The sequence below is a fragment of the Camellia sinensis genome, chromosome 2 (genome assembly GCF_055761805.1).
Source record: "Camellia sinensis isolate YWXY chromosome 2, ASM5576180v1, whole genome shotgun sequence".
In the NCBI taxonomy this organism is placed as follows: domain Eukaryota; kingdom Viridiplantae; phylum Streptophyta; class Magnoliopsida; order Ericales; family Theaceae; genus Camellia; species Camellia sinensis.
Window position 1 is genome coordinate 28,901,522 of NC_138962.1, and position 12,460 is coordinate 28,913,981.

Genomic DNA, 12,460 nt, shown 5'->3' on the forward strand with positions numbered 1-12,460 from the left:
AATAAAATATATAATTGACAAATGAAATCTAAAATACTAAAAAATTAAAAAGTTAAAAAAGTCAACTTTGCTTGAGGATGCGCATTGTCCAATTCTCAATTGAATTTGGGGGTCCAATTAAAAAAATAATCTAAAGAGGGTAAAAAATGAAAAGAAAAATAAACCTATTTAATATTGAAATGAATTTTTTTGTTTAAAAAAAAAATGAAAAAATGACGTCATCGTTGTGAATAAAAATCATCAAAAACGACGTCGGTTGAATGGTCATTGCCTTGAAACACACGTTCAGTCAGATCGGGAAGTTCTTTTTGTTTCGGCAGTTAAAGATCAAACATCACAACCAAACAACACCATCATCAAAATCATCCAACTTGCTAGAGAGTCCACAGAAAGAAAATCGAAGTCTAGATCCAAACACACACACAACACAGCTAATAGAAAAATACATAAATTTTCAATTACCTGTTTCTGAATATGGAAGACAACACATCCAAGTCCCCAAAAGAAGAGAAGGAAAAACCTCAAGAAGTGGCACCACCACCACCAGAAGAAGCAGCAGCGCCGCCGCCAAAACAAGGGGGTGGTGGTGGTGGATGGGGCGGTTGGGGTTTCTCTCCGTTCTCTGTTTTGTCAGATCTCCAGAAGGCCGCTACTGTCGCTGCCGAAGAGATCTCTCGCAATGTAACCGTCTTTCTCTCCAATCTGAGTTTTTTTTTTTTGTTTGTTTAGTTTTCCGAGAATTTATGGTCTGTTTGGTTGCCGAGAAAATGTCGGGTGAAAAGGGGCAATCTTCATTTTTTAGGTTTAGTGAGCTATTAATTTTCTTTTATTGGGGCTACGATTAGTAATTTTAGTGGATTTATTTATTTGCATTTGGGGATGCTTGAATAATTAGATCTGCAATTGTGTTCAAGCATTAATGTGTTTTAGATTTCCAATTTTGGATAGACATTCAACTATTAAGTAACCTAAATGTGCTTTGTTTATGTACACTTCTTCTTAGTACTTGTTTTCTTTCTTTCTTTTTCAAATTTTATACTATGTTTGTGTTGCAGTACTTCTGTTAAGATAATTAACCTAAAACGTTATACCATATTTTGGAGAATACTTGGTCTTGTGGTTGGGTAGTAGCAGCTTTCATTAGGTGTGGATAGAATGAAGTGAAGCTGGATTTGACTCTAGCCTTATTTGTATGGGGATGCGTTCGTGTATAATCCGCAATGAAATGTTTGGCCTTATGGAGCAATGAAATTAAGGTGGATTTGACTAAGAAAACCGTTTTTAATTGTTGTTTGGATGAATTCCAAGGGTCTTGCTGATAAGTGCTCCTAGGGCACAAGAAGAGCACAAAAAAAGAGAAGAGCACAAGACACTTTCACTGAATTTAATGCACTTTTTTACTAAAATCAATGCCCTTTTTAACATTTTCGCCTATTTTCAAAACACTTTTTAGCTCAATCCCAATATAAAACAATGCCCTAGGGGCATTCTTTAGCATTTGTCTACACTAAAATATTCTCTACAAAATTCAGAAATTGGTAATATTGGTTTACACAACCTGAGAACCAACTATACAAAATAGACAATTATGCTTTTCAATCTAAAATGAGGGAGACAATACATAAACATGGTTCTGGAATGTCCATGTGTTATTTTCCTAACATTCAGTGCTATGCTGCATGATGTCCTTGGTAGATTATTTGCAACCTTGTTAAGTTATGGTTTCATGCTGCAGGCTGTTGAGGCTGCCAAGACTGCAGCAAAGAGCATTGCGGATATGCAGAATGTGGTTGAGGAGGACTCAGAATCTTCGAAGGAGGATGATATGAAAGGATCTGCAGTTGAAGGAGAAAGTGAAGATGAGAATGATAAACGGCGGAAGGCTGCTTTGGATAAATTGGGAAAGGCTAGTGAAGATACAATCCTTGGCCAGGCATGTCTCAAATATGAGAATTTAAATAAATTGTATCTTGGGTTTTTCTTTTCTTTGATTTCAGAGGTGCATTATTTCCTTTTTCATACCCTCGATATTAGTTTACATAGGCCATTCGTCCTTTAAATTCGCTCTCCCTAAACTTGTGTTAGTTTCATCAATCCATGATTCTGGGAGGATGGACTGTGTACTGATTTAGGCTTTACTATTTTTTTGCCCGTCCTCAGATTTCTATCTCATTCTTTTTTTGAGTTAAAACTTAAAATGGGGGCACTAGTTCTACCTCCGATTACGAAACCTACCTCTTTTTCTACTACTCTTTATGTCTTGGATCTTATGACTAAATTTGTTTGGTAATTGTTTCTTGAAGTTGCTGTCTGAAATATTGTATGTGATGGTTATGGGTTGCATTTGACAAATTCTTGGGGTGTATTTTTGTTTAGTTGATTTGCTTTAATTCATTTCAAAGTGTCAGTTTTACTAATTTATTATTAAGCCCTTTTTGGTGCAGCTTATGGTGGTGTTTATGGTTTTTTTCTTCTTTTTTTATTTTGTGAATTTGTGTCTGTGTGTTTGGTGTAGTGTTTTTTTGTTTACAATTTTTGAGAAACAAAAATGACTTTCATAAATTGATTATTGGGAAGGTGAAAGGGTGTGGGAAGATTATCGACTTTTAGCTTTGCTAGAAGCTGCAGCTGCACCAAAGGGGGCCTTAATAATGAGTTCTACTTACTTTTCAATTTTTGCAGGGTTTAAAGGTTCTTGATAGTTCTGTGGAGAATTTTGCTTCAGGGGCATGGCAGGCATTAGGAAGCGCATTAAGAGGGGGTTCTGATTTTGTTCAAAAGTATGACTTCATTACAACTCAACTTTTTAAAATATACTCTTTTTATAATTAATTATTCTCATGAAAACTGCATTCGTTATACACAAATTGAAGTGTATGCCAGATGAGACTTCAGATTCTTTATTAGTGTACTTTCTCAAGAAGTTAATGATTATGCATACTTGTGTTTAGGACGGCAAGGGTCAAGGTTCTTATACTAAGGCCTATTTTGGGAAGTGGGTTATAATCCACTTCCCAGATTATAACCCACTTCCTCTCTCACAAAAAAGCTGCTTATAAGCTGCTTAAGCTGATTATAACCATCTTCTCAAAATAGCCCTAAGGGGTTGTTTGGGATGACCTAAATGAGTGTACTTTTTGTCTTTTTATGAAAAGATGTGCAGAAAAGTAGAGAGGCGATATGATGGAAAAAAGATAAAAAGATGAATTATTTTTAGGTTGCCAAATGGTATTACATCATTTAGATGATTGGATGAGAAAGTGATGTCCTGGAAGGTAATTTTGATGGTATGATACTTGTCAGAATGTTGTGTTGTGGGGTATATCCATGTATGTTTAGAAATCATTAAGTATATAAATATAAGTACTTCTAGATATAGTCAATATAAATATAAGTACTCCTAGATATAGTCAAAGAGTAGTGAGTGGCTACTCTTTCACTGTTATTGTTACAACTTGTTTTTGAAGTGGTATAACTTTTAATGTTGTAGGTGAGGCAGTTGGAATCCTTTGATTTTCAATTAACATTCAGAGAAACTTCCAGAATCCAGGAAATTTTAAAAATACTGAATATATGAAAGTTGTGTGTGCAAACTTGTAGATGCCTGTTGACTAATTATTGTGGTAGACTCTGGTTGATGGGGTCACAGTCACTTATTTCTTTGCCCAGAAGGTCCTAAATTTTTTTCTGCTAATTGAATGATTTTTGTCTCTTGTTTTTTTCAGGCTTGAGAACTCTGCTGTAAACATTGCTGAATCTATTCAACAGGGGGGTATACCCGTGGCTGGTTCTGTTGCCCCATCCTTCATAGAGGTACTCATGACACTCATCATCTTATTAATTGCTCGTAGTAACTTATTTCTGTTCCATTGTTTTATAGAGTGGAAAAGCTTTTACTGCAAAGGGAATGCAAGTGCTTGAGCTTGTAGGCAAGGAGACCATGGATCTTCTGATTACAGAAACTGGTATTGAAGTTGATAAGAAGGGAGGTCAGGCACAAGATGATGAGGATCAATTGTTTGAAGAAGTGACATTTGATAGATGCTTCTACATATACGGAGGTCCAGAACAGTTGGAGGTCACCTTCTTTATCTTCTTGGTTCGATGTCTTTCAATTCAATGCCATCTGGAATGTTAGTTCTGGCTTAAGATTCTAAATAGCTATTATCTTCAGGAGTTGGAGTCTTTGTCCAACCACTATGCTTTGTTATTTAACCGAAGAAAAGCGAAGCTATTATCCGAACAGAAGTCCTTTTATGACGGAAAGCTAAAACAGGTGCAACAAATTTTCAGTTCAAGTTCTGAAATTGATGAAAGTGCCACAGCATCAGGAAAAGGAAAGAAAATAGAGACTGGAGCTGAGGGGAGTGCTGATGAGATGAAGAATCTACACGACTCAAGTGTCAAAAAGGCTGCTGAAATGGCTGCGGGGTAATCTTGCCCCAGACAATCTGTTTTTCTCCCTTCAGTTTTCAACTCTATTAATGCTATTAAGTAGGTATAACCTGTGTTGTCTGCATCACGAGTGAAGATGTTGGGGGTGGGAGGTGATTTTTTTTTTTTTTGACTTCTTTAGTTTGTTAAGACCCAATTTCCTTTATATCGTAAGGATCTATTTGGTGATTTCCTATATTGTGCCACTCAAGGGTGGTCTATACAACAAAAAACCTATTTAGAGTTGTGTCTCAACTTTTAAAGTTTTGGGCAAGATTTATTTACCCTCCGTTTGATTTGGCCTCGAAGCACTTTATCCCCTTGTATCATTTAAATTTTGCCAATGACCCTCATGTGGTTTTGACAAATTTGCAATTTGCCTTCCTTACCATTAAGATAATCAGAACATTTATAAATAACCTGTCACATTTCCCGGCACTACCTGCCACCCCTGCAACGCTTCCCTCCTCTCCTACCACATTTATAAATAAATAAATAATAAGGTGTGTGAGATGTAGTTATATTTCCATTCACATCACCCACATTTTCCCTTTCCCTATCAAAATGCCTACCTAAATTCATAATCCAAACACAACCTTAATGTGATCTATTGGGTGGGTGCTTTATTCCCACCCCACCCCACCCCACCCCACCCAAGGCATATTTGACAAGTAGTGTTGAGTCAACAATGCCTAGTGTTGTGCCTGATGGCTTTTATGAGGCGCTTATCACTTCTTATGCTTCTGAAAACGCTTGTTTAACATTATTGTAGCTAGTTAGTTACTTAGTTCTCTATTACTAATCTAGTTTGAAGTAGATCAATATGATATGTATGACTTTGAAAGAAAATTTGATTAGAAAGTCTAAACTCTGAAGAAGACTGCCTAGGCAAGGAATTCAGAATTTGAGTTAGAGAACAAAACCACGCAACTGTTAATTGCAACTGAACTATTTAATGGCCATCTATTCCTTTCATCTTTCAATCCACGTGAACATTGTGAAAGAAGCTTGAAACTTGTACAGGGTAGCGAGTTTGCAGTTGCAGTATCTTATACTTTCTTGATATATTGCAGCTTCACGAGCACACTAGCAGGACTGGCCACAAATGACGTAGTCCAGAGAACTGCTGGTAGATTGGATTCTCTTCATTCAGAGGGGGTTCATGTATGCTGATGTTTTGAGTTTTACTGCATCTTTCTTTTGAATTTTTTTTTTTTTTTTTTTAAAATAAAATTAAAAGAAGAAGAAGATAAGTTACTGTCAATGGGTCATATAGAATAGTGGATGTAATTGGCAATGAAATTTCTGTGCTTGTCCATGCAGAGGCTCTCGGAAATGTGCTGCTATGCAGTGTCCCAGCTTCTGATGCTTGGGAAATCAGTCATATCTAATGCAAACAAAGGCCAGGACAAAGATGTTGATGAGGATATGTTGGAGATCAATTGGCCAGAGGATTCTGTCGAAAAAGCTGAGATAATCAGAACAAGGGCACAATCAATGACTGGAAATGTGGAAGCAGTGTGCAACAGTTTTGCCACTGGTATGTTTGCCTAGCATTACTTCTTGGTTGTAACCATATTGGTTTTGAGTTTATTGAATGAAAGGGTTTTCTGCTTGCATAAAAAAATATTAACCTTGACTTCTATTTGAATCCCCCCTCCTCCAGCTGATAGGGGTAAAAAAAAAGAAGTAATTGCAATTATAGCCGATTATAAGTCGGGAAAGTGTCAAAATTTATTCATTTTAAGCCAAGGGTTGCTGAAAATACCTAATAAACCGAATTGAAAACATTTTTTACTTTTGCTTGAGACCATGTATATCTTTTACTTTTTTCCGTGAAAGTTGCATGAAATGATTAATGACAAAATGGTCCTTCTCTGAATTGGGATTATTGATTAATGATCAAATACTTAAACTGAACATCAAATGGACCATGTTTGTTGCACAGGCATAGCTGACGTAGCCGAAGCTTACATAGCAGCCATAAAAGGTGCAACCGCTGACTCGCAAGAAGTTCTTCCACAGAAATCAATTCAAGAAAAAGCCAATGCATTCTCCGAGAATCTTCGTTCTGATCAGAACACAGCCGTGGGAAAAATTCAGGATGGGCTCCAATACTTATCGTATGTAGTTCTTTCAACCTCGATGCCAGCAGCTTGAAGTTTGAGTTCTTTACTTGCTTGGTTATTATCTTACTATTTCTATTTGTAAATACCTGACTTCTGAATGGTTCTTCTCAAGAGTAGAAGAAACCTTGTATTGGAAAAGTCTACAATTTGCAGTTGTTGAACTGTCTATTTCCCATCATTTTTCTAAGGGAAAGAACATAGATTTGACATGGATTGAGAAAAAGAAAGTCTTTTATGCTTATCATTTATGGATTCTAGATAGTCACTTGCTGTGTAATAAAGCTTTGTCTAATTGTTTGGTATTCTTGGAGCTAGTTAATATAGTGTTTCGACTTAGTAGTTTATTGATTTAAACAGAGGGAATCGCTTTTATGTTGGTATTTTAAGAGATAACGTAAAATGTGTTAATTCGTAATTGGTATGAAATATTGTTTTAAAAGGCATTTAATATTTTTTCTTTAGCCAGGGGGTTGATTCTCTATTTTCAAAATTTATGTTCTTTTCCCCCTGTGGTCAGAGTTTCAGGGCAGGGAAATTATCCAGATTCAATTTATATTAGATTGCTACACATTTTTCAGTCTTTAAAATTTCTGTTCGGCTATTTGTAAAGCATTTTCAATCATACGATGTGGGAAAATATCGAAATATGATTGAGCAAATGAAACAAAAGAACATAAAATTGAATATGGTAGGTCCTGTTTTGGGTTTGTTTAGTAATATTTATCTTCACAGATTTCTATTTATATATATATATATATATATTTATAAAAAAAAAACTAAAAGCTTAAACATGAACTATTTTATGCCTATTTTACTGTTTACAATTTTTTTTTTTTAAAATAAAAATAAACAATTCCTGTAATAAAAAAAAAAATAAAAAAAATCCAATCCTCCCACACTCACTAGCCACCATTCACTGCTTGTCACCACCATTGGCAAACCAAATTGGGTACAAAAACTATCTTGGCTATCACTTCCGATGACCAACAATCACTTTGTACCAACATTTTTAACTATCGATAATTACTTTTGACCACCACCTCTTACAAGTCAGTAACTAGCTACGACTACCCTTCTTTTTGAGCTAATAGCTATTTTCGACCACCGCTAACCACTCTCACCTACCCTCTTCAACTGTGAACAATTACTTTCAACTAAAATTATATGTATATCAAACATATTTATTATTATTATTTTTTTCTAAAAAATCAACAAACTGTAAACATTATCAACCTGCTCACCACAATAATATGATTTACCAGAAAAACCTGTCCAGGTTCAATGTATATATTACATTACTACACTCTTCCCTGCCTTCTATATATGTCCCTCCAAAATTTCACTGTCTCGACCAACATTTCCTTGAAAAAAAACCCTCAGCATCTTCTGTTGCTCTCTAAACAATGGGAGAGATCGATCCATCATTCATCCAATCCACGGAACACAGGCCCAAACTCGCCTCCACCGAAGCCGAGGGTATTCCACTCATCGATCTCTCTCCACTTCACAACTCTCCACCCGACTCCACCGCCATGGAAAACCTCGTAGCCGAGATAGGCAATGCGTGCAAGGACTGGGGATTCTTCCAGGTCATCAACCATGGAGTCTCTGTCAACTATCGCCAAGCAATTGAGTCGGTGTCGAGAGAGTTTTTTAAACAGTCAATAGAGCAGAAGAGCAAGGTGAAGAGAGATGAGTTGAATCCGATGGGGTATTATGATGGAGAGCACACCAAGAACGTCAGGGATTGGAAAGAGGTTTTTGATTTTGTGATGCAGGTTCCGACGCTGATTCCGGCTTCTCATGAAGATGGTGATGAGGAAGTGATTATGTTGCTCACTCAATGGCCTCAGTATCCTCCTAAATTCAGGTGAATTTGTGTTTTATTGTTGAAGATCGTGCTTCAATGTATGATGGCTTGGCTTGGTTGATATTCATGCTTTTTGGAAGGGGTTGAAATTATTTTTGAATTTGTCACTCGGAAGAATGATTGTGTTAGTTAATGAGAGAGATGATATAAGAAAGATAAAAGATTGATGAGTAAGAGCCTCTCTAATTTTTTATCAATTTTTTTGTTTTTATTTAATTTGATTTTAAATTTGAATAAAAAATTTGATTTGATACGAAAAACTCTCATTTTTTTTTAATCATAATCTGTTTAAAATTTCTCTTTTCATCAAATTTGTTTTTATTTAATTTGATTTTAAATTTGAATAAAAAATTTGATTTGATACGAAAAACTCTCATTTTTTTTTAATCATAATCTGTTTAAAATTTCTCTTTTCATCAAATTTGATAAAAAAATAATCAAATTTAAATTTAATAAAAGAAATATGAAAGATTGGAAATGTTCTAAAAAGAGTTAGAATGATTAAAGATGAGAGATAATAAAAAGGCCGTGCTTCTCTCTAGTTTGAGACTCTCAATTGGATGTCTAGTCTACCCATATCCTTTATCTCACGGTTTTGAACGATAGCCACTTGTTTAGATTTGGATTCAAGGAAGCCCAATTACCATATAATTAATAAAATCAGGGTGAGAGTTGAGAAAACAGGGTGGGGAAGTAAATCCAATTCCCTTCCCATTTTCTTTTCGGAGCGGAGAAAACCCACACACAATGGGATCGGAGATATAGGATAAGGGTTGAGAAAAAGGGGAAAGGCAAATTACCTATATTTAGGGTTTATTTGAGAATTGACTTCTTTATGTCGTGTTTGATTGGAAGATTGAGAGAGAAATTTAAAAAGATAAAAAAAAAATGTGTGTGAAATTAAGTGAAACTTAACTTTTTCATTTTTCTTTTCAAATTTCTCAACTAAACACATCATTAGTGATTTTTTATAAAAAGATGTGTTCTATTTTCGTAGATTTATTGTTCTTTGGTACATTGGCAAGCATATATTGAGAATATTGTTAAATTGTTCTAAAGAGGAGTAGCCAAACAGCTTCTTGTTGTTCTTAAACTTGAATCATATGTAACCTAATAGCCCTGCCTTGTGACCAGGGAGGCATGTGAAGAGTACACTAGAGAAACAGAAAAACTGTCTCACAAGCTTTTGGAACTCATCTCCCTGAGCTTAGGGCTGCCCGCAAACCGGTTCAGTGGCTGCTTCAAAGATCAAACAAGCTTCACGCGACTCAACTACTATCCGCGTTGCCCCATTCCTGACCTTGCCCTCGGTGTTGGTCGACACAAGGATGCCGGTGCCTTGACTGTCCTTGCTCAGGATGATGTTGGAGGCCTCGAAGTTAAGCGCAAGGATGGAGAATGGGTTCGAGTTAAACCTACCCCGGATGCTTACATTGTTAATGTGGGTGATCTTATTCAGGTAACAACTTCCCGGTCAATCTGTTTGGTACAACGACGGACAATTTAAATACAAAAAGTTAATAACATTCATCTTTTAATAATCAATTTTTTTCAAAATTTATTTAGGCCTCGCTTGAAAACAGGTTATTTTAATAATTTTTTAATTTTTTACAAAAAATATACAAAAAAATAGAGAAATGATGTAATAATTTTAAATAATTTTTTAACTTTTTAATTAAAATAGTCCCTCCTCAAACGAGATATTTTTTGTTTTATAAAGTCTCCGTTTGGGAAGTAGATTGGCTTTTCGGCTTTTTTAGTCTGGGCTATTTTAGTCTGGTTTGGAAAGGACTTTTTAGCTTTTTAGCTTTTTAGCTTTTTTGACTTTTTTTGTGAGAGAGGATTGTAATGATTATGAGTTGAATTTGATGTTTTTTTTTATGACTAAAATAACCTATTTTATTTTTTGTGACTATTTTAACCAAAAAAATCTAGCTTTCTTCTTCCCAAACGGAACCAAAATCTAAGTAGAAGTTGTGCTAAATTTTGATACAAACTTCTAAAATAATAATAAATAATTTCATAAACACCTCCTATAGCTTCTAAATTTCATATATTGCACACAATTCCTTGCAAGAAATCATTGAAGTGATATTTATCAGCCAAAAATAAATAAATAAACCATTGACGTGATAACTGAGGCAAGAGAATTATGTCAAAATTATATGCATGTGGCACATTATGATTACCTCTAGGTGAATTGTCAAAATTGAAATAGTGATAAGGTGTAGTGTCACTTTCACTTACAATAATATGAAGGACTTTTTTTAAGTGTGCCTTGTATATATGCAAGGTATTTACGATCTTGCATTTACACCTTCTTAAGTGTATGTTTACGATATTTTTTTGCATTTACACCTTGCACATGGTGTGCAACCTTAAGAGGGTTGCACACTTAAACATTACCCTAATATCAAACCAATCGTCCTTTTTTCCTTTTATTGTTTATAACTAATTTATTTGTTTCTACCAATTCTTGATAAGCTCCGTTTGGAAAGAGTTAGGTTGGGTTTTTTTGGCTATTTTAGTCACAAAAAATAAAATAGGTTATTTTAGTCACAAATAATAAAATATCACATCCAATCCATAATCATTACACTCTTCTCTCACAAAAAAAAGTCAAAAAAATCAAAAAGTCCTTCTCAAACTAAACTTTTTAGCCCAGGCTAAAATAGTTAAAAAAAGTCAAAAAGCCAACCCACTTCTCAAACCAATCCATATGTAATTCAAAAGGGTTATTTTCATTTGGGAAGTGAGTTGACTTTTTGACTTTTTTGGCTATTTTAGCCTGGGTTAAAAAGTTTGGTTTGGGAAGGACTTTTTGATTTTTTAATTTTTTTGACTTTTTTTGTGAGAGAATAATGTAATAATTATGGGTTGGATGTGATATTTTGTTTGTTGTAGTTAAAATAGCCTATTTTATCTTTTGTGACTAAAATTGTCAAAAAAAAACCCATAAACCAACTTGCCAAACAGAGGCTTTATATGGTTGGCCAAAATGATTTTAATATTTGTACACAGGTTTGGAGCAATGACAAGTATGAGAGTGTGGAGCACAGGGTGATGGTGAACTCCGAGAGGGAAAGGTTTTCCATTCCATTCTTCTTCAACCCAGCACACTACACCATGGTGGAACCTGTGGCAGAGCTGGTGGCGAATGAGCAAAACCCGGCCAAGTATAGGGCATTCAACTGGGGAAAGTTTGTCAGCGCCAGAGCCCTTAGCAATTTCAAGAAGCTCGATGTCGAAAACCTCCAAGTTTATCATTTTAAGACATCAGGATGATAGAATTATATGTATGTACAAGAAATAATAATAATATGTTGTTCTAGCTTTTCCTTGGCTATCCGTACTGTATAAAACTTTAGAAGCTTGGCTAAGTTTGTATGGAGATTGAATTTGCAATTATAATAAAACTGAATTCTAGCAAAACTTCTATTTGCTTATTTCATATTGTTTTAGTTTATTTTTGAAAAATTGAACGATAAACATGTTTTAAAAATAAATTATTAATTTTCTTTTGTAGACACAATAGAATTTTTTTTTATTATTGAGATAAAAAATTATTTATTAGATATTTAAATTTTCTTTTTAATTTTTTTTTTAAATATTTGGAGGGTTAATTGATTTTTAAGTTATAGTTTAGGAGGTAAAATGAAATTTCAAATGAAATTTGATGACACGTCAACAAGCTCCGTTTCATTGTAGGCGAAATATGATGACATAGGTTAAATTGATCAAAATTCAAAAGTTTATACAAAATCTGGTGGTCAAATTAAAAAACATGTGAAAATTTGAGAGGCAAAATGATATTTCGTCTTTTTTGTAATAAAAGTAGATACCAAAGGAATAGAAAAGGAGAGATTGTGAAAAAAAAGTTTTGTTTTTTTTTTTAATTTAGACCTTAATAAGGAAAATACCTTTTTAACTGTGGAAGTAAATTACACTTTATTTCCTTAAACTATCACTCAATATCACTCTATCCCTCAACTAAAAAAACGGTTTGATTTTTAATTTAAAATAAAAT

At 34.4% G+C, this 12,460-nt stretch overlaps 2 protein-coding genes across 2 annotated transcripts; both read left to right on the forward strand.

Annotated features, from left to right (window-relative positions):
• The first annotated feature begins 260 nt into the window (after window positions 1-260).
• On the forward strand, window positions 261-6,865 carry LOC114301276 (BAT2 domain protein). Its single transcript, XM_028246210.2, has 9 exons — window positions 261-681; window positions 1,736-1,933; window positions 2,683-2,780; window positions 3,726-3,813; window positions 3,881-4,078; window positions 4,175-4,431; window positions 5,508-5,598; window positions 5,758-5,974; window positions 6,383-6,865. The coding sequence occupies exons 1-9, from the start codon at window positions 475-477 to the stop codon at window positions 6,592-6,594; spliced, it is 1,566 nt and encodes a 521-aa protein (XP_028102011.2). The 5' UTR covers window positions 261-474; the 3' UTR covers window positions 6,595-6,865.
• A 444-nt stretch (window positions 6,866-7,309) lies between these two features.
• LOC114301283 (protein LATERAL BRANCHING OXIDOREDUCTASE 1) lies at window positions 7,310-11,865 on the forward strand. The gene is made up of 3 exons (XM_028246228.2): window positions 7,310-8,433; window positions 9,568-9,892; window positions 11,455-11,865. Exons 1-3 carry the CDS (start codon window positions 7,967-7,969, stop codon window positions 11,716-11,718), a joined length of 1,056 nt encoding a protein of 351 aa, XP_028102029.1. The 5' UTR covers window positions 7,310-7,966; the 3' UTR covers window positions 11,719-11,865.
• The last annotated feature ends 595 nt before the right edge of the window (window positions 11,866-12,460 follow it).

What these genes read in the sequence shown, in the direction of transcription:
- LOC114301276 (XM_028246210.2), top strand. Translation starts at nt 475, where the DNA reads ATGGAAGACAACACATCCAAGTCCCCAAAAGAAGAGAAGGAAAAACCT. An exon ending in CCGAAGAGATCTCTCGCAAT is followed by an intron (nt 682 to 1,735) that starts GTAACCGTCTTT and finishes TTCATGCTGCAG; the next exon opens with GCTGTTGAGGCTGCCAAGAC. An exon ending in GCTGCTGAAATGGCTGCGGG is followed by an intron (nt 4,432 to 5,507) that starts GTAATCTTGCCC and finishes GATATATTGCAG; the next exon opens with CTTCACGAGCACACTAGCAG.
- LOC114301283 (XM_028246228.2), top strand. Translation starts at nt 7,967, where the DNA reads ATGGGAGAGATCGATCCATCATTCATCCAATCCACGGAACACAGGCCC. An exon ending in CAGTATCCTCCTAAATTCAG is followed by an intron (nt 8,434 to 9,567) that starts GTGAATTTGTGT and finishes CCTTGTGACCAG; the next exon opens with GGAGGCATGTGAAGAGTACA. An exon ending in ATGTGGGTGATCTTATTCAG is followed by an intron (nt 9,893 to 11,454) that starts GTAACAACTTCC and finishes ATTTGTACACAG; the next exon opens with GTTTGGAGCAATGACAAGTA.